Source organism: Malus domestica, chromosome 10 (genome assembly GCF_042453785.1).
Source record: "Malus domestica chromosome 10, GDT2T_hap1".
In the NCBI taxonomy this organism is placed as follows: domain Eukaryota; kingdom Viridiplantae; phylum Streptophyta; class Magnoliopsida; order Rosales; family Rosaceae; genus Malus; species Malus domestica.
The window spans coordinates 37,559,459-37,581,883 of record NC_091670.1 but is presented as its reverse complement, the minus strand read 5'-3'; the positions used below and the strand labels follow the sequence as shown (position 1 = coordinate 37,581,883).

Here is a 22,425-nt window from a genome sequence, read left to right as displayed (position 1 = left end):
AAAAGAGGTATTAGGAGAGTCCAAGGGCTTTGCCCCACACCAAAAGGAATCTTGGTGGTGGAATGAGGAGGTACAAACAAAGGTGAAGGCTAAGAAGGAATGTTGTAAAGCCTTATACAAGGAGAGGACTGATGAAAATGGTGAAAGGTATAGAAAAGCGAAGCAAGAGGCGAAGAAAGCTGTCAGAGAAGCTAAGTTAGCGGCTTACGACGATATGTATAAACGACTAGATACCAAAGAAGGAGAGTTGGATATCTATAAACTATCTAGAGCAAGGGAAAAGAAGACAAGGGACCTAAACCAAGTGAGGTGCATCAAGGATGAGGATGGAAATGTTCTTGCTACAGAGAACGCGGTTAAAGACAGATGGAGAGGTTATTTTCATAATCTTTTCAATGAAGGACATGAAATGAGTGCTTCTTTAGGGGAGTTGAGTAACTCAGAAGAGTGTAGAAACTACTCTTTTTATCGTCGAATCCGGAAGGAAGAAGTGGTTGTAGCTTTGAAGAAGATGAAGCATAAAAAAGCAATAGGCCCAGACGATATACCAATCGAAGTGTGGAAACTTTTGGGAGAGACAGGTATAACATGGCTCACTGACCTTTTCAATAGGATTTTGAAAACGAAGAAGATGCCAAATGAGTGGCGAATGAGCACTTTGGTGCCTATCTACAAGAATAAGGGCGACGTACAAAATTGCATGAACTATAGGGGTATTAAGCTAATGAGTCATACAATGAAGCTCTGGGAGAGAGTCATTGAGCATAGATTGAGGCAAGAGACACGGGTTTCGGACAACCAATTTGGGTTCATGCCAGGGCGCTCAACCATGGAGGCAATCTATCTCTTACGAAGATTGATGGAAAGATATAGAGATGGGAAAAAGGATTTACACATGGTCTTTATAGATTTGGAAAAAGCGTATGATAGGGTCCCAAGAGACATTCTTTGGAGGATTTTAGAGAAGAAAGGAGTACGAGTAGCATATATCCAAGCTATAAAGGATATGTATGAAGGAGCAAAGACTGCCGTAAGAACTCATGAAGGACAAACCGAAAGCTTTCCCATAACTGTAGGATTACATCAAGGCTCATCCTTAAGTCCTTACCTTTTTGCGTTGGTAATGGATGAGTTAACACGACATATTCAAGATGATATTCCTTGGTGTATGCTTTTCGCAGACGATATAGTGTTGATAGATGAAACTCAGGAAGGGGTAAATGCAAAGCTTAACCTTTGGAGAGAAGTGTTGGAATCTAAAGGTCTTCGCCTAAGCCGATCAAAGACAGAATATATGGAGTGCAAGTTCAGTGCAAATGGAGGCCAAAACGAGTTAGGGGTGAGGATCGGAGATCAAGAAATACCAAAGAGCGACCGTTTTCGTTACCTAGGATCTATCTTGCAAAAGAACGGAGAATTAGATGGAGATCTCAACCATAGAATACAAGCTGGATGGATGAAGTGGAAGAGTGCATCCGGCGTGTTGTGTGACCGCCGTATGCCACTGAAGCTCAAGGGAAAATTTTATAGGACGGCAATAAGGCCGGCGATGCTGTATGGCACAGAATGTTGGGCGGTGAAACATCAACACGTACACAAAATGAGTGTAGCGGAGATGAGGATGCTTCGTTGGATGTGTGGGCACACGAGAAATGATAAGATTAGGAATGAGGATATCCGGGGTAAAGTAGGAGTAGCCGAAATTGAAGGAAAGATGAGAGAAAATCGGTTACGGTGGTTTGGACATGTGCAAAGAAGGCCTACTGACGTTCCGATTAGAAGATGCGACTATGGGACAGAGGTTCAGGGCCGAAGGGGTAGAGGAAGACCTAGGAAAACTTTGGAAGAGACTCTAAGAAAAGACTTAGAGTACTTAGATCTAACGAAGGACATGACACAGGATCGAGCACAATGGCGTTCTAAGATTTATATAGCCGATCCCACTCAGTGACTTGGATTTTCCAAGTCTCCAACCGAGAAGTTTTCCTCACTCGGGAAATTAAGGGAACACTACCCCAACCTACATGCTCCACTCAGAAAGCTTCAACATACAAGCTTTAACAAAAGAAAATTCAAAGAACTTAGCGAAGAAGGCTTTGGTGTATTTAACACAATACGTTGAAATGAAGGAAAGCTTATTTATTGATATCCCCGATAAGCTACAAATATGTACATATACATGAGTCAAAATAAGCACACAAGAGGGAGCCTTCACAAAGGTTGCTTAGGAGAAGTCTCAGCAGTCGGTAGAGCCCCAGAAAGAGAAGGCACCGGAGGGGGATCATTTGGAGCCTCAGTACTGGACAGAACCCTAGAAGGAGGAGGCATCAGAGGTTGATCATTTGGAGCTTCATTACGCGGTACAGCCCCAGAAGACGAAGGCAATAAATGCCTTTGGAACAAACCCACAAATCTCTGATGATCAAGTAAAACCTGACCATCAGTTTCCTTCATCTGGTCAAGCTTCCTCTTCATGTTTGTAGCATAGTCATGTGCGAGCCGGTGCAACTGTTTATTCTCATGCTTGAGCCCTCTAATCTCCTGTTTGAGACTCATCACTTCAGCCGCCAATGATTCAACTTGGCGGGTTCGAGCAAATAGGCGTTGGGCCATATTAGACACAGAACCTGCACACTGAACACTGAGAGCCAGCGAATCCTTAACAGCTAACTCATCAGACCGTTTGGAAAGTAGTCTGTTATCTTTGGGAGTGAGAAGGTTCCTGGCCACCACCGCAGCGGTCATATCATTCTTCATCACGGAATCCCCAACGGTAAGAGGACCAGTAGGGGAGACGAAGGATGGGCGCCATATGTTGTCTGGAGAAGGCGGGGCTGCCTCTTCAACAAGGTTCAAGTCAAAACGACGGTCGGAGGGGCCAGACATTTTCAAAGGTGTTGAAGAGAGAAGAGGTCGGACAAATCAAGATCTTAGAAGTGCAAGAATGAAGCTTCTACTGGTGGAGATTCAAGTGTGCTTTGGAACTTAATGCCAGCCCCTATAAAAATCTGCACTCGACGAAGCTTCAGAAATCGAAGAGGCGCCTGCTCAGAAATCGAAGAGGCGTTTGCTTTCTCAAAAGCTGGGCAGCTTAGAGATCACGAGGGTTGATCTCAGAAATCGAAGAGGCGTTTGCTTTCTCAAAAGTTGGGCTGCTCAAAGACCACGAAGGCCGATCTCAAAAATCGAAGAGGCGCTCGCTTTCTCAAAAGCTGGGCTCCCCAGAGACCACGAGGGCCGATCTCAGAAATCGAAGAGGCACCTACTTTTCCAGCCTTTTCCAGCCTTGTCAGCACCTGTCACACGCACACTCAGTTTTGCGGAAATTATGGGCATTCTGTCAAAGACTTCTGGGGAAGTAGAAAACACATGAATCTTACTGTTCAATCACCCACTTCTCACACGCAACAATAGCTCATGGGTACCACAGATAACTTTGCCAAAGTTCTCTGCCAAAGTTGAGCACGTGAAGCTTGCAGCTCCCACTACATCGCTCTGACCAAGAAGGGTAAAAGAATAGCAAAGAAACAGCACTAACAAAGTTTAGACCCATAAATTTTGAAGGTCTAGCTACCATATTATTACCCACAAGGGTAAAGGAACAGTACCACTGCTGGATAATTGGAAAGTCCCTGTGTGTCAACCTCTGTGCTTCGTGGCAAGGTAGACTAGCAAACATGCCCAACCTTTACTCACATTTGAGAAAACACTCCCAATAAGATTGCTTGCTCCAAAATCGAAGAGGCACCGTCCTCCGAATCTCGAGAGCCAGACTCCCAACATGACTACTTTCTTAAAAATCGAAGAGAGGGTAAAGGAACAGTACCATTGCTGGATAATTGGAAAGTCCCTGTGTGTCAACCTCTGTGCTTCGTGGCAAGGTAGACTAGCAAACATGCCAAACCTTTACTCACATTCGAGAAAACACTCCCAACAAGATTGCTTGCTCCAAAATCGAAGAGGCACCGCCCTCCGAATCTCGAGAGCCAGACTCCCAACATGATTACTTTCTCAAAAATCGAAGAGACACTGCTCCCCGAATCTCGAGAGCCAGACCCCCAGCATGATTGCTTTCTCAAAAATCGATGAGGCATCGTTCTCCGAATCAATCGAAGAGGCGCTCGCTTTCTCAAAAGATGGGCTGCTCAGAGACCACGAGGGCCGATCTCAGAAATCGAAGAGGCACCTACTTTTCTAGCCTTGTCAGCACCTGTCACACGCACACTCAGCTTTGCAGAAATTATGGGCATTCTGTCGAAGACTTCTGGTGAAGTAGAAAGCACATGAATCTTACTGTTCAATCACCCACTTCCCACACGCAACAATAGCTCATGGGTACCACAAATAACTTTGCCAAAGTTCTCTGCCAAAGTTGAGCACGTGAAGCTTGCAGCTCCCACTACATCGCTCTGACCAAGAAAGGTAAAAGAATAGCAAAGAAACAGCACTAACAAAAGTTTAGACACATAAATTTTGAAGGTCTAGCTACCATATTATTACCCACAACTGTAAAGGAACAGTACCACTGCTGGATAATTGGAAAGTCCCTGTGTGTCAACCTCTGTGCTTCGTGGCAAGGTAGACTAGCAAACATGCCCAACCTTTACTCACATTCGAGAAAACACTCCCAATAAGATTGCTTGCTTCAAAATCGAAGAGGCACCGTCCTCCGAATCTCGAGAGCCAGACTCCCAACATGACTACTTTCTCAAAATCGAAGAGAGGGTAAAGGAACAGTACCATTGCTGGATAATTGGAAAGTCCCTGTGTGTCAACCTTTGTGCTTCGTGGCAAGGTAGACTAGCAAACATGCCCAACCTTTACTCACATTCGAGACAACACTCCCAACAAGATTGCTTGCTCCAAAATCGAAGAGGCACCGCCCTCCGAATCTCGAGAGCCAGACTCCCAACATGATTACTTCCTCAAAAATCGAAGAGACACTGCTCTCCGAATCTCGAGAGTCATACCCCCAGCATGATTGCTTTCTCAAAAATCGAAGAGGCATCGTTCTCCGAATCTCGAGAGCCAGATACCACAGACCACTTTTTCAAAGTGCTCTGACAGAGTTAAAACATGTGAAACTGGCAGCTCCCACTACCGTGCTATGACCAAGCAGGGTAAAGGAATAGCATTACTACTTGTTGTTAGGGAGACTCCTATATATGTCGACCTCCATCCCCAACGGACAGGCAGACCTGCAAAAATGCTCAACCCTTCATCATATCTGAGAGGGCACTCCCAACGAAGCCTTTCGAAATATTCAGCTTTCTTTCCCCCCGATAATACCTCTGCAAACAAGCTATACTAGAGCAAGAATATCTCATATCATCAGGGTTAAAAGCAAGAGTATCCCATATCATGCTTTTTCCCTGTCTTTTCTTTTGGCCTTGTTTTTACCTGCAAGACAAGGAGAAAGAGAGCAATCAGTCAGCACTTGGAATCAAGCTTCCAGCCAGGAACTGACTGCCTGGAACCCCTTACCTGATTACTTACCTGGCATTGCTCTCGAGTACTCATCTTCAACATCTTATGTTTCCAGGGAAGATTCCGCATCTGCTTGAGGAACAGATAGGGCAAGTGCGAAGGATACAAGGAAGCATGTGGAGACAAGCGTAACAGCACACGTGCCGATACATTCATTACTCTGTCAAAAGCAAAAGTATCCCATATCAGCAGGGTGGAACGTACTCTAGATTTGATGGACTTGTTTTGACCCTCAAATTCTTCAGTCGGCCTTATACTCTGGAGGAAACCAGAAAACCCTCCAGCTCAGTTCAAGAATAAGCCTGTGGAAAGTTACTTCTTCAAAAGCAAAAGTATCTCATATCATCTCTTCTCATTTTTCTTCTCTTTATCCTTCATGCTGCTGCAAGATGGGGAGAAGGTGAACAATCAGTCGGAGCTCTGATTGCTTACCTTGTTTGTCACCTCTTTCAGCAGACCCCCTAGCTCGGCGACTTGGGGGACTCCTACTACCTGGTTTGTATCGCGCTTGACCAAGCCTGAAACTACAAGTAAGCTTCAAGTGAAATTGATACATTACCTTGTGCATCTCCACCAGTTAAAGATACCACCCCTGGATGGAGGAAGAGTACTTCCAGAGAAGATGCCACATCTACCTATGAGACAGATAAGGCAAGTCAAGACGACACCACACTCCGATACTTAGAAGTTTCGTGATTACGAGATCATTCTCCCACAATATTTCCTAATGGCATTTGTACTAAATCATTCACTTGTACTCACTAAATGAGAGCTTGAACCTATGTACTTGTGTAAACCCTTCACAATTAATGAGAACTCTTCTATTCCGTGGACGTAGCCAATCTGGGTGAACCACGTACATCTTGTGTTTGCTTTCCTATCTCTATCCATTTATATACTTATCCACACTAATGACCGGAGCAATCTAGCGAAGCTCACAAAAAGCGATCGTTTTCGCTACCTAGGATCTATCTTGCAAGAGAACGGAGAATTAGATGGAGATCTCAACCATAGAATACGAGCTGGATGGAAAGAGTGCATCCGGCGTGTTGTGTGACCGTCGTAGGCCACTGAAGCTCAAGGGAAAATTTTATAGGACGGCAATAAGGCTAGCGATGTTGTATGGCACAGAATGTTGGGTGGTGAAACATCAACACGTACACAAAATGGGTGTAGCGGAGATGAGGATGCTTCGTGGGATGTGTGGGCACACGAGAAAGGATAAGATTGGGAATGAGGATATCCGAGGTAAAGTAGGAGTAACCGAAATTGTAGGAAATATGAGAGAAAATCGGCTCCGGTGATTTTGAACATGTGCAAAGAAGGCCGACTGACGCTCCGGTTCGAAGATGTGACTACGGGACAGAGGTTCAGGGCCGAAGGGGTAGAGGAAGACCTAGGACAACTTTGGAAGAGACTCTAAGAAAAGACGTAGAGTACTTGGATCTAACGGAGGACATGACACAAAACCGAGCGCAATGGCGTTCTAGGATTCATATAGCCGACCCCACTTAGTGGGAAAAGGCTTTGTTGTTGTTGTTGTTGTATTGGGTATAGAGATAAAAACACCAATATTTATTTTCTTTTATTTTCTTATTCTTATTTATTTAAGGACAAACTTGAAAGTTTAGTAGAGAAATTTTTTTAATTAGGTGTAGAGATAGGATAGTTGGGTCCAAATAAAAATTCTCATTCCTTTTTCTAATTGAAACTTATAATTTTTTTACTTTGACAATTCTATTTTATCTCACATACAAAATGGGTTTAAAAAAAAAACCAAAAAAAAAAAAGAAACTCATCGTGGGGCACCTCCGACATCCATCCCCACCTCTCAAAACCTAAAGACACCCAATGTTCTTCACCCCCTCACCAACCAACCACCCATGCCACATGCACCCTCCCTACCACCGACAATCAAAGATTCAAATCTCATCCCACCATGGTTTAGAAGCAATACTTCAACACCCTAATGATAAATCAATTAAGAGATATCATCTAATTAAACCAATTTGTTTAATCTCAACCATTAAAAACTAGTCCAATGTAGACTCCTAGTTTTTCATTCTTCCTTCTCACAAAAAAATTCAACTATTTGGTGATAAACCAATTTGAGGTTGAAACTCAGTGAATTTAAATCATTCAATGTGAATGACAAAGGGTTTCGGCGGTCGGAGGTTGGAGAGAGATGGTGTTTTCGTGGAGGGGTGGGGTGGGTAATAAGAGATATTCTCTCTTCTTTTTGTTCTTAAAAAGAGGGACAACTAGTGACAAGCCACAATTATCCATATCTTTCGGGGGCCAAGAAGACTCACAAAGGCATTTCAGCCTCCCTTTGGCCACAAGTTTGGCTTCCACACCAGCAGCGAGTTTCGAACCCAAGATCTCCAGTTTTTAGTTTTAAGGAAGTCTCGTAATTCATTATTTACCACTGAGCCACCTGCTCGTGGTTAATCAGAGATATTTTCACTAGTGGGCTTGTTTTGGCATTTTCTTTCTAAAGTCATTTAGTGTATAGGTAAAACAGGAATTTGAAAATAAAAAATTATAAAGTAGGTTTAGAATGAGAAATGTTGGGTCCGAGTAAAATTTTCGATACAGTATAGGATAAACTAGTAATCTAGTTCACCAAAACACCCTTAGGTAGTGTTTAGAATTGTTGGAAAGCCATTAGGGGAATGTATTCGTTGTAACATTGATGATGTGAATTGTGAACTTTGACTCAAATGTACTAATTTTTACCAAATGAAAGTTCTACATCACTTATAATCACACTGAAAATTACTCTGAGATCTCGTTTGATAGAGAGACTTAACTTATATAAGACTTTTCACTATATTAAAAAATCCACAGAGTTTCCTTCTTATTAGTGTCAATAAACATGCAACCAAATTATATGTATTTGACATTCTGATACAAAGCACTATACAACTATTGAGTACCCTCTCCATCATCCACTTTTTAATGCATGCACTCTATCGCTGTCTCTGCCGTTAAAATCACCCACAATTGCATACAGTACATGCATAAAAAAAAAATTAAAAACAAATGAGCACACACAAACAAAAGCCAAAAATAAAAAGCAAAACCCATGTTGTTTTAGTCAAACAAGTTCTTGAGTGCATTGACTTTGCCACTAGGCTGCTGAGCTGGCAACATCTCCTTTTGATTTTGGTGCTGCCTTTGAGCAATTTCTTCATCTTCTTGCTGTTGCTGCCTGGTTGTGCCTAAAAGCACTCCTTGTTTTTGTATATAATCTCTTTTGTCTTGGAAGAGATAATACGCAGCAATGAAGGAAACCTCAGCTGTGAAAAGAACAGTCCAAAGTCCTGAGCTTCTCTGTGTTCTCTTATGGTAGGCTTCTAATCCAGTGTAGATGTTGATTATCCCTACCAAGGATATCACTGTCCCAAGCATCCAATGTGCCAAGTACCATACACTTCTTTCTTTCTTTCCCCTACAAGAAACAAAAACCCTCATCCCAAATGCGACAATAACGAGGGATCAATGGTTAATCAGTTTGGTGCGTGCCTTTTAAATTTTGACTAAAACAACTTTTAGAATTACAAGTGTTACACTGTTGACTTCTTCTTCCGTTTAGAGAACAAAAGTTTTAGATTGAAGAGGGGCCGGCCAATGGTGTAAGGGTTCATAACTTTAGGGTTGCTTTTGTCGATTTTTAAGACGTGGACCAAACTGTCACTGAATATGGATTACCTGCGAGGCCTGAAAAATCCTATTAGGGTTTGTATCCATATGGCAGCATACAGTGCTAGACCTAATCTTTGGTGGTTGTTGTTGAAGGAGTTCTCAAAGTTTCTTAGGGACATCGCAGCACCAGCGGTGGCAAGAAGCACCGACAGCACCTGTGTTATAGATTAAAGTTTAATCAGATGACATCATATACGATAACAGATGTATTTAACAGGCCTGAATTATTGGGGCGACGGAGTAATTATGCCAGTATATGCATGGTGTATCAGAGAGTGATGATCTGAAATGATGGTGACATTAGTTTGTAAAATTGATTAGTGCAGGAACTTAGTGAGTTGGAGGAGACAAATTCATGAGTTAAGTAGAAAGACAAGAAAAAAACCTGCTTTTTCTTGATGTTCAAGTAATTAAATGGTTATTGACAAATATTGTTGCATTATTTTCAACATTAAAATAATTAAATAAGGGTGCAGATAGGTTTATAAACAAAAAAGAAACAGTGGACAGCATGATTAAAGTTAAAGTGGCTTCTCATGATTACTGAGAAGAAAGATCAAAACTCGAAAGATTACTGATGGTGTAACGTATAATCTTAATCAATCCGGATAATACAATTAATGATAATTGGACAATTAGTGTTCTTGGTTATAATTAGATAATTTCGGAAAACAACTCGAATTCGAAGGAGAAAAGAGAAGAAATTAAGAACTTGCCTGCAAAACAATATGGAGATAGAAGAGAACTTTGGCTCTTGTTGCCCCACGTTCCTCTCTAGCAGACATTCTAATTACAAGTATTCCAAGGGGCATCAAAAACCCCATTGAAAACCATGAGAGGAGCCCATGAACTGTAACGTTAAACGTCATCCGGGGACTCATCTGCGAAAATAACAAGCCGAGAAGGAGAATAAGAAGAAAAAATTCATCCGAAAAGCCGGAAAAGGAAAACAAAACCGATTAATTAAGAACATTACCTTGTGAATATTTTCTTTTATGTTCTCGTGACTGCTGTGTTGGTTGACATCTGCATGCAATGAGCAACTAACTAATGGTAGAAGAAGAAGAAGAAGATAATATGTAGAAATAGTGAAAGATGCTAGCTTGAGGGAAGTCTGCATTCTTCAATTTCTGAGTGAAACAATTCCAAGGAAGAGAAGAACCAAAGCCTTTACCTCTCTCTCTCTCTCTCTGATTTCAGTTTTTCATCATATATGAAAGCACTTTTAGGATGTGTAGTACTGTTGATCTGATTTGGATGGGTTTTGGGATAATTTGGAGAAAGAAAAGTTGGATATGTGTTTTAACTTCTCAAGGCTGGTTTGGGATGCTGTATTTTTTGTTTGTATATTGCTTCTGCTATGAGAATAAACATTGGTGAAAAAAAGGTAAGTGTTTGGTAAACTATAGTGCTTCTAGCAAAAATAAAAGATGGGATAGTATTGTCAACATGAAAGTTTCATTAAAAGTTATTGTTCACCTGCCTCACATGAAGAATTAAAAAAACACGTTTTTGAGAAGCATGGTTAGTTGCTTCTGTTTTCCGCTGTTTTAGACCCATAATTTCAAGAAGAAAAAAAACACTTTTTTTTTCTTATACAAAATACAATTTTAGCTTCAACTTTTTTAAAAACTGTTTTAAAAAAATTAATTAAGCAACCCCAAATTAGCCCATCAGAAGGAAAAACACCTTAAAACTTTAGAGAATTGGAAAAGAAAAACCTCTAAGCTAATCACTTGTCATGTTCTAAATAATTTTTAGTTGTCAACATGGTTTGTTTCTGAAGTACAAAACTCGAATGTTAGTTTTATAAAATATAACGTTATCACGAATTCACAGACATGAAAAACTCAAAAATAAAAGTATTACCGTTTAAGCTATAACAGCTATAGGCTTTGTAGCATGGGGCAATTCATGGATGGTGGTTAGTGTGAGAGAGAAGATAAAGATAAAGAATTAAGGGGAAAAAAACAAGAAGGATGGTCTTTGAGAGAGTCATGAGATGAATGTTAGGTGGATAATTTCAAAAACTCAGATCAAAGTTGAAAGTGGGTAGGAAATTGCCGGGCTTTCTGGTCTTACATACAAATGATGATTAACGCCAAATCACAAATGGTGTAAAGAAAAAAAGGCCAAACTTTAAGGTCGGTGGAGAGTTTAGATTTTTATAGCTTGTTCGTTAGCTTCACATGTATATAGTATCGTGTGTCCTTTGATCTTCTTGCGGTTTACTTGAACTTAAGATGAGAAAAACTCATGCGTATATTTTTGTGAGACGCGTCTCTCATATTTGTTATATCATGTAAGCGACATATAAACTTAAATTCAAAGTACCAACCCGTTGCATGAAACGGGCGTACGCAAGCTTTTTCTTGACCTTTTATAGTTTCTTTTTCATTGTGGAGAATGACATATTATTCCCAGTAGTAATTCTTCAGTGCTTAATTATTACTATTAACTTTAAATCCTTTTGTAAGAGCTCAACAAGGATGGTAAAAAAGGTCGGCTGGTGGTCAATGTGTGCTTTTTTCCTTAAGTGATAATATGAGTAAACAAGTCTACAGGATAAAAGCTGTAACTGAAAGCGATTTTCCAAGTGATTTTATGGAGAATGGCATATATTAAGTGCTTTTTTCTTCGTAATCACGTTCGTTTGAAACTGTTTCTTCAAGAAGCACTTTTGCTTCCAAGAAGGTTTAGTAAAGGCGCTTCTTTAAAGCACATTGAATTTTTTTATAATTATATTACAAGTTCTCTAAAAAAGCACTTACTCGCACAAGTACTTTAAACTTTTTCATTTCAAGCACAAAATATATGAATGGCATACTAATTTGGATGTCATATCTCTCATCAAAAGCAGGAATATCTGGTATGATTTGTCAAAGGTGTTAATAATGATTTTGATTAGGTAATGAGTAAACCCTTTGTTTAAAGTGAGTATTTAGGGATGGTTTGGGAGTGGGTGCATAAAAAAAAAATACCCATGAAAAAAAGCTGTGAAAGTTTTATGTGTTTGATAAACTGAAAAAAAAAAAAAAACTTATTTTGGAAGCTGTTATGAGAATAAGCTGAAATCAAAGAAAAAAGTTGAAGCTGCTATTTGCAGCTTTGGAAAACTGGCTTTTTTTCAAAGCACACGGAACTACAATACTCCTTTAATGAAAAGACCCACTATGAGACTGCTATTTGTTCCAAAAGCACTTTTACAAAAAAGTTTACCAAACACTCTGCTGATTTATTTCACAGCCGCTTATTCTCACAGCACAGCCGCTTCTTCTCACAGTAGCTTTTTTTCAAAGCACAGCAATACCAAACCAGCCCTTAATCTCCCACTTGAATTCCTGACTAACTAAAAAATTTACAGTCTTGAACAAAAATTGAATCTCCACATCCCATTAGCTACACTTGCTAAATCATAACTTAACGAACCATAAAAACTACCATGTTTCAACACACATCCGCCACGCCTGGTAGATTTAATATCGGTAGTGCTATCCACACACTTATTTTTACTTCTCACACACATCTTTTGACTGTCAGATCGAATGAATTGAAGATCAATAAGCAAAATAACTAGGGTGTGTAGGAGCCTAGGAGGTAAAAGTGTGTGAATAACACAATCCCTTGACATTAGCAAATGAAAAAAAAAGTACAAAACAGCACGTAACATTCATAGACAAACAACCATTTGAGCAAGGAAAAATAAATCAAATAGAAAATCGACGGTAACATTCAACAATATTAGTAAAAATCGAGCAACAAACATAATCAATTGCAAATTTTGAAGTGAACAAAAATGGGATTTAGAACCCCTAAAGGTACTCCAATTGTTTGTCTTTCTAAGATAGTCAAAACAAATACCGAAAAAGAAAAAAAACAGTAACCGAGAGTTCTACCAGAACGATTCAGAGACTTATCTGACACTAACCCCTGTTTAAGCTTTGTTGGTCGAGTGACCAAATTACATAAACAAGTTGGGCCTCGATGCCTTGTATGTAGTCTTCAACTTCCTGGATGGTGGTCTAACCTTCCTGAACACCAACGGGAACTTGATCTTGGAGTTGTGGAATTGCTTGGTGCTTTCCCTCTTGCAAAGCTTAGCGGGGATGGTGGCAGTCTTGATGATCTGGATACAAGGAAACCTGACCCTGTGGCGAGATGCCATCTCAATGTACATCTGCTCCACGGCACCATTTAGAGTGGTGTCACGGTACTCTTTGTACATGTTGTGGTAACCCGTCCTGCTTTGATACCTCAACCAGATACCATAGTTCTTGATGGTTGTTGGGTTCTTCTCAAAGATCTGCAAGCAGATTCCAAACAAATAGATAAATACTATCTCCGACAACATCAAGAATAATCTTAAATCTGGCAGTTGAAACATCACGTCAATAATTATGAAAACAGAACAAATGATGAATACTCGTAGACTTGAACAAAAAACCAACGCGCTTACGGAAGCACCTTGCATAGATATAACAGTTGCCATTCTCACATTGAAGTGCTAGACCATAAAAGACAAAAATGGAATCGAAAATGTAATCCAAGAGCTATAGCAATCAACACGTCCGCGTTCCTAAAGACATGTAAGAATGCTGCATTATGCATACGGATCTGTGAAATTGCGAAGCCATGCTATCTAAATTTCAGGCTAAATACCAAAATAAGTAAACGGCATAAAAATGACAACAAAGCCAAAATGATGTATTCGTCGTCATTGGGATTAACTTCATTTCGGTGCCCTTCGTCATTGTCAACGCTGTTTTACTTCATTGTTAATACAGTTATTCGTCATTGTGAAAGTAATTTTGAAATACACCAAAAACATTGAGATTAGTTTGACTTTGAATTATCAAATTATGTTTTATAAAACTAAAGAAAGAACAATCACAGCAGCTATGTTGTACGTATTATGAACCCACATTTCGCCATCGAAAACCGCATTTAGGACGAAAGAGAAAATAATGGATCAGATCAAATTAAACACAAATGGAAAGTAGAACAAACCTCATTGATGGCAAGAACTTGGCCATTGCTCTTCTTCACCTTCTTCAGCTTCCTCAGAAAATACCTAATCCAAACAAAATCAACAGTTAAATATATCAGAAACAACCCAGAATTCGACCATGCAAATTCGGGATCAGATAATCCGAGCTCAGGCCAAGGTTTTATACCAGAACTTGGACTTGGCGCGAACCTCGTTGGTGGCCCACAGCTTCATTCTGTATATCTTCGGCTGCTCATCGGTCTCGGTAGGGAGCTTCCTCCCGACGACCTGGTACTGGTGGAACTGTGACACAAAAACGACGCCGTTAGTTGCAGCTCAAAACCCTGAAACCTCCATTTCTGGGAAGAAGGGGACATCGGAGAAGAAGACACGCGGGCTTACCTTGAAAACACCCATGTCGGAGAATCGGAGAAGACGCGGCTACGATCTCTGAGGCCTCCCTCTCTGGTGTGAGAAGCGCAGGTTAGGGTTTTTGTTTTGTTTATATATCAGGACGAAACCCTACTTCCATTGATGGGATGAATATGAGCTTTTTTTAAAGGCCATCAGTTGGGCTTTTTACAAGTAGGCTTGTTAGGCAAACCCAAAAATAAATCTTTCTAGTTTTGGAGAGAGGATCCTCGCCGGATCCCTTTTTTGAGGATCTGGAGATCCTCTAATCACATCCGTTCATATTTTTTGTCAAGTATTGATTATATTCAATTTTAAATAAAAAATTACAATAATTTCTAACCGCACGATGTACGATAAACAGATGTGACTAGAGGATTCTCAGAATCCTCACAAAGAGGATCCGGCAACCTCACAAAAAGGATCCAACGAGGATCCTCTTATGAATCGGATTTTCAAGTAAAAATTAGAAAAGTTGTAATTATTGTGACTGAAACTAAATTGAAAGGGGTGCTAATTGAAGAAACTTGGATTTGATGCCAACAAATGGGACCGATGAAACCAAAAGTTGCAACGTAACAGTTATACTGTCACGTGATATTACTAATAGGCAGTTTGAGAGTCGCGCCGAACAATTTCTGGATGGATGGATTGCCATTTGCATAGCCTAATGAGCGACGAATGCCGCTTTTGAATGGTATGTTGTATCGACAAAGTCCATGTTTTAACGGATTTTCATTGAGAAAGAAATCTAGAAAGGTGTACGGCATTGGCCATCTGGATATAATCACAAGATAATTGTATGTATGTAGTTTTGAGTAATGAATGCTTGCAAATTCTGAGAAAGTAGAACACCATATTGAATAGATACAACAAACACCCGCTGCTCTCCGGTCAAGTACATGTGCAAGACAAACCAACATATGGATCATCGGCACTAGCCATCCCCCCCACAGCTCCTTCGAGTGAAGGCTAGGTACAGAAGCAGGATCAGATCATCGTTCGCAGTCCTTAATTAAACCTCATCAGGTTTTCAGCTCCATTCGTTACGCCCAGAGTAATAGCAATCACAGCAAGAATCGCCTGAAAAAAATGCAAAAACATAATTCAAAATGAAAGCAAGGCCATGTATATACCTTGCTTCTATCAACTAGGCAGTCAAAACAATGAACCCAAAAAAACACAAGGGTACAGCTTCTATTTATATTTTCTAAACGAACTCAAGTATGGCAGGAATGAACATCAAGTAAACAGCACTACCCCAATGACGAAGAACACTCGATGTCCTCAAAGCATAAAATGTTTATAACAACTGGACCACACCTTAGAATTAGAATATGGTGGCTTGAAACAATCGCTAAATTCGTGGAATGGTACGTAGACTTAGGACAGGCAGCAAGGAAATTACTAACTTTGGGTGCAGAAATTAAGGCTCAAGCAATGTGCCACTTCCCACGAATTATAAACTTGGGGGACTGGGGATATAATTAAGGAACGTGATCCATATGCCTATAAAGTAGGTCTTGGAGCCCATGCATTTTATGCCTATAAAGGCCAATAATCACACCAGCATAGGGAGGTGAGAGAAATGGTATTAGGTATAATGTACGGCAATTTGAACAAACACTGACTTGAGGAGTCGGAGTGTTTTTTGCAGGTACCCCCTCCTCCCTCAGTGATGGCAAGCGAAGATGGTGCCATGTGTGCTTCCCAACATGGTTACAATTACTTGTTTAAGAATTGGACCACCCCAATTTTCCCGCTCCAACACTAATACATACTTAACTAGGGGCAACCAGCCTCCCCTCATAACAAAGGCGAGGTTACCCAAGATTGCAGGCCTTGCTATAAGACTAACAAACAAGCAATTAAAGTAACAACCACAACCATCACCTATCAAGTCAATGATGCATGAACTAATGGTGGATGAGGCAAATTCTCTAAATCATTAAGGAAATCCATAACGATAAGACCTTTTGCAGATTCCAAAGTGGGGCTCTTGCATAACTAAAACTGTAGAAATCAGAGTCTTTCGGATTTTCACTTTTCTAATTCTTTTGAAGCACTAATATTGCCAAATTAGTCACATTATAAAGTTCATAACCAACATCACGCACTTATACAAAATTTCAACTTTCAAATAATATGCTAAATAAGACAAGTCTGAAAAGAATTACTTGCACGTCTAGATTTTATGAACATCAAGTGATCACTATTTTGTGAATCCTCAAACTGTTACTATGTCTGTGGGAGTTCTACAATGAAAAAGAATTACTTGCACGTCTAGATTTTATGATACGAAACATAAGGAAGGAACACTTACAGCTATTGTGCATGCTACATATCCAGGTTTTTCTCTGTAGTCCACCTGCACACAAAGTAAGATGAAAGTTCCAACATACCAGGGGATGCCTCCAAGAAAGAAACCTGCTATAAACCTTCAGAAAGGGTCAAAGTGTAATCTGTCAGTATTTAGTAACAGCCGGCCAGAAGAATGATAACGGAACAATTCTTGTTAGTCGAAAGTTTAAAAATTTCATAGGTAAGCATCAAGAAGACTTTTTCTTATCATGATTCTATAATGAAGTCCGGAACTAGCAGAACTCCCTAAATTTTAAAGATCAAAACTTGTCCAACAAATGATCATCCCATTGTAAACTGCTTCCTGTGAGAACATACTGGGTCCAACCACGTAACTACTAACCAGCGGCAAGAATCGAGCTGCCTTAGCCAAGACGGCACAGGTTGGTGTTGTCCCACAACTGACGATGGGAAGCCACTGATACATAAGCAGAACTAAAAAACAGAATGCAGCGACTTAACGGGTAGAAAAGTCCATGGTTTGTTCGGGAAAGGAAAGAATTCCACGATGGTATTCATTCGATACATTAGTTAATTATGTTAGGACAAATGATGATCAACCCACAAAACCAACATGTTTTGTATCGATCCGGTAGCTCTCCATTCTAATTCTTGACTAAATCTTCCATAACCAATATGTTTTGTGGGAAATTTATGAGTTTTTAGAAGGTTTCAACGCTTACAACACAAAAACAAAGGACCGTAAAACAAAACTTCAAAAAAAGATGGAACGGCAATGAATCAACTTACAATAACCAGCCTATGCCGATGCCACAGCAAGGAAGGCGTCGTTCCCTTACAGGTCTTCCTTCCACAACAGCATAACCTTCAAACCCCAAAAACCCGATTTAATAAAACGAACAAAAATTAGAAGGAAATTAAAAAATTCATGAGCACGGAAAAGAAATTGGGTATCGATCATACCCGTAACCGTTTGGTATCCATGTTGGTGATGGTGGTGGTGGTGGTGGTGATGATGGGGAGGCAAGGGAGGCAAGGGAGGCAAGGGAGGACGGCCGGAAGAACGGGGAGGTGGGACCGGCTGAGGAAACCCGACAACCGGCTCAGGCGGTGGCTGCGGAGGCGGAGGGTAGTAGTTGGCGACGCCTTGGAAGGTGCCGTAGTACTGCTGCTGGCTCTGGCTCTGGCTCTGCCCCTGCTGGTCGCCGGAAAGGCCTCTGGTCTTGGAGTCGTCGCTCATTCTTTCGATCCCGAATTGAGAATTTCGGGTGGATGGTTTCGATCAGCAACGGGCGGTGGTTTGATGCTTTCCATTTCTGAATTAACTCAGCTGGCAGCTTTGGCAGCCGGGCGGGATCGTAATTTTTCTAGACTTGGGGTCCATTTTTATTATCTATTTTGGGCTTCTCTCCTTTGGGCCTTCATATGGGCCCAAGTATATTTCAAGGAAGTGTTGGCTCTTGGTGATAGCTACTAGTTAGTTGGAATTGTCCATTGTGTCCATGTTCGAGTTTTTCCTGTCGTAAATTATAGTTTGACATATCTAAGCGGAACGAATTTAACAACAATGTCACAAAACTAATTTCTTTTAGAGAACTTTAACGAAAAACTTCCGGTACTATTTATTTTAATACAAAATTATATTTTTACACTAAAAAGTCAATCATGATACTATTCACTTTACCCTTTATTATGCCCTTATCGTTAAAACTCAAAGTTTTCAAACCCTTTTCATTAGCTTTTCTTTTCTTTTATTATTTCTTTTGGGTAACAATATGTCATTTTCATGTTGAATTTAATTATTAATCCACTCATACTTTTTGACATAGTCATCAAATTTGATCATGTACAAGTATATCCCTTGAATGTCCGCATGAAAACTGTCGTACCGTATGTTGCAGTTGAAATATGGGTCGAGATCGAGCCGGAATCCGAATTCAAACTGTGTTCCGGTACTAGTAAGATTCCGGCTAATTTCATCATCCTCAGATTTGCAAGTGAAGTCGACTGGTTTGTCGTCACCATTGTTGACAATGCGCACGATGTACATGGTCCCGATAATATAACCAGAGCTGCAGGTGCGATATTGGCCGATGGCCAAGGCAACGAGTAGCAGAAGATAGCAGAAAGTAACCCCTTTCATCTTGTCAGCTAGCTTCTACTCTCACTCTGGATATGATTTGATGCTTTGCTTATATGTTTATATAGAAGGAAAATAATACAGCGGTTGATTTCGTAGCAACGAAAACCAAATCGGGTTAACGTCGTGCAGGATTTAGCGCAAAACCGAGCGCAGTATAAGGCTTGTTACCCATGTATCTCCGTTTCGCACTTGATGAGTCGCATAAGTAATAGTAATATAAATTAGCAGAATCCATTGCGGACCAGAATAGCAGTAAGTAAGAAGGACATTGTACTAACAGCAAGAAGGAAATAGACCAAAAGATACTTCATTGCAGACCAGAATAACAGTATAAATAACAAAACAAAACTTAAAAGAGTAGCAGAACTCTTTCCGAATTAATTGGAAATAAAACTTTCGAAAAACATAGTAAAAAACTAGAGAGTTTCGAAACCGAAAGTAACAGCGCCTAATTTCGAAGTAACATAATCCAACTGAGGCACAGCGACCACCCTGACAAGCAGTTCTGACCAGATAAGAGGTGCAAAGCTTACAGCCTCCTTCCTCTCCTTCCACCCTTTCTACGGGTGCTGTCAGTTGGAATTGGAGTCACATCCTCTGAAAAACGATATTAAAAAGGTCAACATTCCATACTCATACAGACAGCTGCAAAAAGAATATCGAAAACATGTACGCCAGGCACAAAATTTGCCCACTCATCAAGACACCTTGCTTAAAGAAAATAAGGGCATACCTATACGACCAATTCTCATTCCAGAACGAGCAAGAGCACGGAGGGCAGACTGGGCACCTGGACCAGGTGTTTTTGTTTTGTTCCCGCCAGTGGCACGGAGCTTAATATGAAGTGCAGTAATGCCCAATTCCTGCATTCGTAAAAGTTAAAACACATTAAATGGAAGCAGAAAGAAAAATATTATAATACTAGGAATAGTGCACCAAGGTTTAGATAATGGGCACAATCGAACAAAATGGTCCAGATGACCTTTACAAGAAATACGATTAACTCAAGAACAGAAACAAAAATAGACAACGTGTAATGAAAATAGATCAAGACCTTGCATCTCTGCGCAACATCCTGCGCTGCAAGCATAGCAGCATATGGGGAAGACTCATCCCTGTCAGCCTTCACCTTCATACCACCTGCATTTGAAGAAATGCATACTTTATGAAACATAACAAATTACAATTCGTAGCAAAACATCTTAACATATAGGTGGCTAAATTCATCACACTACAGTTAGTATTATTCTACAACATTATCTACAACACATTCTTTGAAATACAACTTACAAATACACCAAAGCGTTCACTAAACGAAACCCCAACATGAGCCAATGGTGTCTGAAATAGAAAAGTCTATCTAGCTGAACTTAATTATAGAAGAGAGAATTTCCTTACCAGTGATACGCACAAGGGTTTCTCTTCCTGACAGATCAGTCACGTGCTGAAACATAAAGCAGGAGTCAAAATTACGACCAGAAACATAGACAGAATGAATCATGCATAACATGATGAAAAACAGATAAGTTTACTTACAATGAATGTGTCATTGAATGACGCATAAATGTGTGCAACACCAAAGGCATGTTCTCCATCCTTGAGGATGGGACCAAGGGTGACATTGTCTTCCTTTGGCTCTCTAACCTTCTTCTTCGACTGCGGAACACATAAAAAAGGGAACACGTCAAAACAGGAAGATATAGCGCCAACAATGATACGCAACAAACACAAACAAAAATGATCAGAAATATTCAATGCAGAGATCTTTAGATCAGACCCACTCCTCCAATTGAATTTTCTGTCTTTAGTGCCAATGTCCTCCGATTGAAAAACAAACATTTGAAACATCCACTCCAAATAACAATATTTTCGAAAACTGAAACATAAGAGTATAAGACAATCGAAGTAGAATCGACAAGTTTTGATTTTCATAAATTACTTTCATTCGAATCATTCCTATCAACAAAAAATGAACTTATCACAACATGATTAGTATATACAGAACTAATAGATAAAAACCGAAATCAAATCAAGCTACAAAATTGACTAAAACCCAATTAAAACACCACATCATCTGCATCATAACCCAACAACCAACTAAAATTCAGAAAAAAAGAAACCAAAAACCAGAATACAATTTTCCATTTGCGGCGTTCGCACCAAGTGTTAAGCATTCGAAAATCGAAAGACAATTCAAAAACCCAACATGTGCACGAAACGAATATCTAGGAGGGTTCTTGATCTGAAACATAGCTAGATAAAAATGGAAGATTGGGAATTTAAAGACACACCAAAAAAAGCTCGCGGATTGAATTCTGAACACAAATGCAGATGAAATCGGAGACGAAATACGTGAGAGAGAAGAGATAGGATTTAAGATTTGCTTACCATGGTTGCGAAACGGAGAGATTGAGTGCTAGGGTTTGGAGGTGGCTGCTGGTTGCTTTGGCCGACTGTAAAAACCCTAAGCAGAGAAGACTGAGGGGCGTGAGTAGGCGCTTTCGGTTTTATATCAGAGAACAAACTAGGGTTTTGTGCGATGAGAGTAAAGACTTTGAATTTGCAAAAATGTCCCTTGATTTATCAAATATTGTGATTACTCACCTTCAGTTTTGGGTTTTGCTTTTCCTAATAACCTTCCACCCTTATCTTTTACTTCATTTTCAATTTTCTTTTCTTAGGAATTTAGCAATAAAGTATTTTTTTAACAAACGATATGATTTACAATAAGAGGAGGGGATGGGCTTAGCCTTACAATGGACTAGCAATAATATGGTTCAAATTCGCCTTTGGCGAGAATTGAACCTAAAACCTCTCACTTACAAGTAAAGAGGAATACTATTAGACCGTAGTACTAAGTGGCTAACATAAAGTATTTAAATGTTTATATTTAATGAGTTAATTTGTACACATTTGTAGGACAGCGCTATTCACAAACTCATTTCCACCCCTCGCACACCCAAGATAATTTTTGACCATCGATCTTCTTTAATTCAGTCGATCTGACAACAGAAAATTAAAAGGAGTAAGTGAAAAGTAAAAACGGATGTAACACTACCCCATATATATATATATGGTAGCATTCAAACACTAGATAGTTAGTGAGTTATACAGTGTTAATCACTCATTTGATCCTACTTTACAAAGTTCAAGATTTGAACCTTAGATTTTCAAGTCTTCATTCAAAGATTATCTCTCAAAAAATTCAACCAAATGAAAAACCGTTTAAGTTCGTAACTGCAAAGTGTACAAACAAATTCAGGCATTAGTAAAATTTGTAAGATGATCCAAGATCTTTTGTAAGAAAATCGAAAAAATAAACGATTCAGATCGCAATGTTCAACGCACCATTTGTATTGTGTTACTA

General features: G+C 39.9%; 4 protein-coding genes across 4 annotated transcripts; all 4 read right to left on the bottom strand.

Moving 5' to 3' along the window:
- Positions 1-8,302: 8,302 nt before the first annotated feature.
- Positions 8,303-10,573, bottom strand: LOC103446197 (cytochrome b561 domain-containing protein At4g18260). Its single transcript, XM_008385268.4, has 4 exons — positions 10,172-10,573; positions 9,912-10,076; positions 9,202-9,350; positions 8,303-8,941 (listed from the first exon to the last, which is right to left on the bottom strand). Exons 1-4 carry the CDS (start codon positions 10,313-10,315, stop codon positions 8,584-8,586), a joined length of 816 nt encoding a protein of 271 aa, XP_008383490.1. The 5' UTR covers positions 10,316-10,573; the 3' UTR covers positions 8,303-8,583.
- Positions 10,574-12,940: 2,367 nt separating this feature from the next.
- LOC103446196 (large ribosomal subunit protein eL20y) lies at positions 12,941-14,743 on the bottom strand. Its single transcript, XM_008385267.4, has 4 exons — positions 14,585-14,743; positions 14,370-14,485; positions 14,203-14,266; positions 12,941-13,498 (listed from the first exon to the last, which is right to left on the bottom strand). The coding sequence occupies exons 1-4, from the start codon at positions 14,597-14,599 to the stop codon at positions 13,157-13,159; spliced, it is 537 nt and encodes a 178-aa protein (XP_008383489.1). The 5' UTR covers positions 14,600-14,743; the 3' UTR covers positions 12,941-13,156.
- A 600-nt stretch (positions 14,744-15,343) lies between these two features.
- Positions 15,344-18,511, bottom strand: LOC103422345 (large ribosomal subunit protein eL20z-like). The gene is made up of 4 exons (XM_008360394.4): positions 17,879-18,511; positions 17,705-17,780; positions 16,917-17,031; positions 15,344-15,676 (listed from the first exon to the last, which is right to left on the bottom strand). Exons 1-4 carry the CDS (start codon positions 18,153-18,155, stop codon positions 15,605-15,607), a joined length of 540 nt encoding a protein of 179 aa, XP_008358616.2. The 5' UTR covers positions 18,156-18,511; the 3' UTR covers positions 15,344-15,604.
- An 838-nt stretch (positions 18,512-19,349) lies between these two features.
- LOC103422344 (small ribosomal subunit protein uS11x) lies at positions 19,350-21,883 on the bottom strand. Its single transcript, XM_008360393.4, has 6 exons — positions 21,447-21,883; positions 20,595-20,714; positions 20,457-20,502; positions 20,113-20,198; positions 19,792-19,921; positions 19,350-19,655 (listed from the first exon to the last, which is right to left on the bottom strand). The coding sequence occupies exons 1-6, from the start codon at positions 21,447-21,449 to the stop codon at positions 19,588-19,590; spliced, it is 453 nt and encodes a 150-aa protein (XP_008358615.1). The 5' UTR covers positions 21,450-21,883; the 3' UTR covers positions 19,350-19,587.
- Between the last annotated feature and the right edge of the window lie 542 nt (positions 21,884-22,425).